The following is a 3656-nucleotide window of genomic DNA, read 5'->3' on the forward strand; positions in this document are numbered from 1 at the left end:
TAAAAAGACGGGAAATAACAGACACCCCGTTAGATATACAGATCTAAAGAGCAAGTGCTCGAGTTTTTAAGAGTAATATAGGTAACACGTACTAAGCACAGTAAAGATTAGGAATGTATAAATCCAGCGTAGCAGAGGAAACAAAGGAAAGGAAGGGATAATGTATAAACAGATAAATCGGTACATTCATTGTAAACAATACAATCATAAATAATTTTGACATGGTACCTGAAGTACTGATCATGTTTATAGTAAAAACTAATCAGTTTGAATGTTGTCTTTCTCGACGAAACAAGCTATAATAACAAAAGATACAATTTTTTTAATATTTTTGGTGGTAGAAAATAAAAGGATCCATCGTTTCATATGAACACCAAAATGGATACAAGTGAGAAGAAATCCGAGAAAGTTGTATTGGAAAATAATTTGAGCGAATGCGACATTGTTGTTTCCAACGATAAACAATATGTTTGCGATATTTGTCAGGAGGTATTTCCACTAGAATTAAGCATGATAACACACCGAGACACAATTCACAATGAGCAAAAAGATTACTCTTGCGATAAGTGCGAAATGAAATTTGAGTTCCGAAGTCATTTGAGTCGACACCAAATATTAGTACATAAAAGCCGCAATAATTTTGCATGCGACAGATGTGAGAAGAAATTTGTGAAAAAATCGAGTTTGTTCACACATCAGAAATTAGTTCACAAAAAACAAGAAGATCACTCATGCAACAAGTGCGAGAGAAAATTTAAGGATAAATCGACTTTACTCAAACATAAAAAAATATTCCACGAAGTTTTCAAAGATTACTTGTGTGAAAGGTGTGCCCAGAGATTTAAAAATAAACATAGTTTACTTGTACATATACAGATAGTTCACGAACGACGCAAAGATTTTGCATGTCACAAATGCGAGAAAACATTCGGACAAAAAAGTTCTTTGCTCTTGCACACAAGAACCTTACATGAAGATCGCAAAGATTACGCTTGCAATAAGTGTCAGAAGGTATTTACACAAAAAACGAGTTGGCTCCGCCATCAAAAAGTAGTTCATGAAGGTCGAAAAGATTATTCATGCGATAAGTGTGAGATGAAGTTCGGAAAAAAATCAAATTGGTTGAGCCACCAAAAGACTGTTCACGAAGAGCGAGAATTCCCATGTGACAGGTGTGGGAAGAAATTTGGACTAAAATGGATTATGTTACAGCACCAAAAATTAGTACACGAAGGTCGCAAAGATTTTGCATGCGACAAGTGCGAGAGAAAATTTGGGGTTCGAAGCAATTTGACAGTACACCAAAAAGCAGTCCACGAAGCTCGCAAAGATTACGCATGCGATAAGTGCGAGAAAAAATTCGGACTTAAAAATTATTTGCTTTTGCACAAAAAAACAGTTCATGAAGGTCGCAGAGATTTCGAATGCGACAAATGTGAGAAGAAATTCGGACAAAAATGGTATTTGTTCTTTCACCAAAAAACAGTCCACGAGGGTCGCAAGGATTACGCATGTGATAAATGCAAGAAAAAATTCGGACATAGAAGTGCTTTGCTCTTACACACAAGAACCTTACATGAAGGTCGCAATGACTACGCATGCGATAATTGCGAAAGGAAATGCAGGAGTAAATCAGATTTATTGCAGCACCAAAAGACAGTGCACGAAGGTCGTAAAGATTACGCATGTGATAAATGCGAGAAAAAATTCGGACATAAAAGTGCTTTGCTCTTACACATAAGAACCTTACATGATGATCGCAAAGACTACGCATGCGATAATTGCGAAAGGAAATGCAGGAGTAAATCAGATTTATTGCAGCACCAAAAGACAGTGCACGAAGGTCGTAAAGATTACGCATGTGATAAATGCGAGAAAAAGTTCGGACATAAAAGGGCTGTGATCTTACACACAAGAATCTTACATGAAGGTCGCAAGGATTTCGCATGTGACAAATGCGAGAAGAAATTTACACAAAAATCAAGTTTGCTTTTGCACCACGGGACTGTACACGAAGGTCGTAAAGATTATGCATGTGACAAGTGCGAAAAAAAATTTGGACAAAATTGGCAATTGATCAGGCATCAAAAGACAATTCATGAGGGTCGCAAAGATTATGAATGTGACAAATGCGAGAAGAAATTTGTGCAAAAACAAAGTTTGCTTGTTCATCAAAAAACAGTACATGATGGTCGCAAAGATTTTTCATGCAATAACTGTCAGAAAAAATTTGGACAAAAATCAAATCTGCTCAGACATCAAGAAATAGTCCACGAGGGTCGCAAAGATTACGGATGCGACAGTTGCAAGAAGAAATTCGGACAAAAATCGACTTTGTTCAGGTACCGGCAACAAACAGTCCATACAGATCGCAAGGATTACTTATGCGACAAGTGCGAAAATAAATTTGGACTAACATCGAATTTGATCAGACACCAAAGGACAGTAGACGATGGATTCAAAGATTTTGCATGAGACAAATACTAGACAAAATGATTGACAATTGTAAATATGTATTGATATTCGAACATATGTTTTCCTGAAATTTCCATAATAATTGTGCCAATATTGCTTGAAAAATTTAATATAAATAAGGTGATACAATAAAAAATGTTTTCGTAAAAAATAAAAATACAATATTTAAAGAAATGAGTGCCATATTTTTTTAATGAGTCCTATATTTTTAAATAGCCAATTAGTAAACAGAAAATAATTAGAGGTGGGGCACGTTCTTTAATCTCACCTATAGCTACTGCACGGGTACAGCTGAAAAGCCACGGCGCTGATCTGAATTTAGACAATGCTGATGGATTAACGCCTCTGCACATTGCGTGCAAGAAAACGGCATGTATCGACGAATACGATTACGAATCGGCGACGAAATGCGTTGTCCGGTACAGGTAGACAAGTCTGGCAACGCGGCACTGTATTTGACAATGCAGTTCATGTGCAGAGGCACGATGAAAGTGACCAGATTATTTTTGCATTTAGGGGATCAAATTGAACAAGCCTGCAAGTTTATTTTGGTTTCAAACGAAAGCATAGCCAGCTCCAGGAGTATTTTAGTGTGACACTGCCCGAGATGCACTCCTAGTGGCACCCTGAACAAGTCTCCTTCTCTTGCGAGTACAAGTTTTCGATGGCACCGCCCAAAAAAAAAGTAGAACAGTGGGGAAAGGTGGTGAAACGATGAAGCGAGTATTTTGTTATTTGACCAAGTTCGTCGTAATTGAAAAGTTACCCTAGATCAAAACTCTCGGGAGCTCGTTCGGCGCAAGACCAAAACGAGAGAAACAGTATCAAAATTTTACATTTTATCAATACAGGATTGAAAATTTCTATCCTGTTTTTTGGAAAAATTACTGAATCAAATGGAATGAAATTTGGCACAGTTATTCTCTGTAACAATGTGGAAGAGCTCCGCCGAGTCCTTTTTTGCAAATAGATCTAGGTGAAAAATTATGGAAGCATGCATCTTCGGGGCTCGATGAGTAAAAATCCTGACTGTGGCCTCGGCCTCGCATAAAAGTGGAAAAAACGTGGTCATTTCACTCGCACTGTATGATGACTATCCACCTGCGCGCTAAACACGCGTTAACGCGCGTAAGTACTGCAACGAGAGGATGCCTCGAAAAATGCGCACGAAGGCTCCGCAC

The 3656-nt window shown here is 37.8% G+C and overlaps 1 protein-coding gene across 1 annotated transcript; it reads left to right on the forward strand.

Annotated features, from left to right (window-relative positions):
• The first annotated feature begins 286 nt into the window (after positions 1-286).
• Positions 287-3004, forward strand: LOC106651247 (zinc finger protein 239-like). Its single transcript, XM_023462539.1, has 2 exons — positions 287-1246; positions 2901-3004. The coding sequence occupies exons 1-2, from the start codon at positions 367-369 to the stop codon at positions 3002-3004; spliced, it is 984 nt and encodes a 327-aa protein (XP_023318307.1). The 5' UTR covers positions 287-366.
• Positions 3005-3656: the final 652 nt, after the last annotated feature.

Source organism: Trichogramma pretiosum, unplaced genomic scaffold (genome assembly GCF_000599845.2).
Source record: "Trichogramma pretiosum strain Unisexual culture from Peru unplaced genomic scaffold, Tpre_2.0 scaffold147, whole genome shotgun sequence".
NCBI classification, from domain to species: Eukaryota; Metazoa; Arthropoda; class Insecta; order Hymenoptera; family Trichogrammatidae; genus Trichogramma; species Trichogramma pretiosum.

Bases quoted from the DNA above. Each gene is read 5' to 3' on its own strand.
- LOC106651247 (XM_023462539.1), top strand. From the start codon at position 367: ATGAACACCAAAATGGATACAAGTGAGAAGAAATCCGAGAAAGTTGTA. The intron at 1,247-2,900 runs TTGCATGCGACA...TGTCCGGTACAG, and splicing joins ACACGAAGGTCGCAAAGATT to GTAGACAAGTCTGGCAACGC.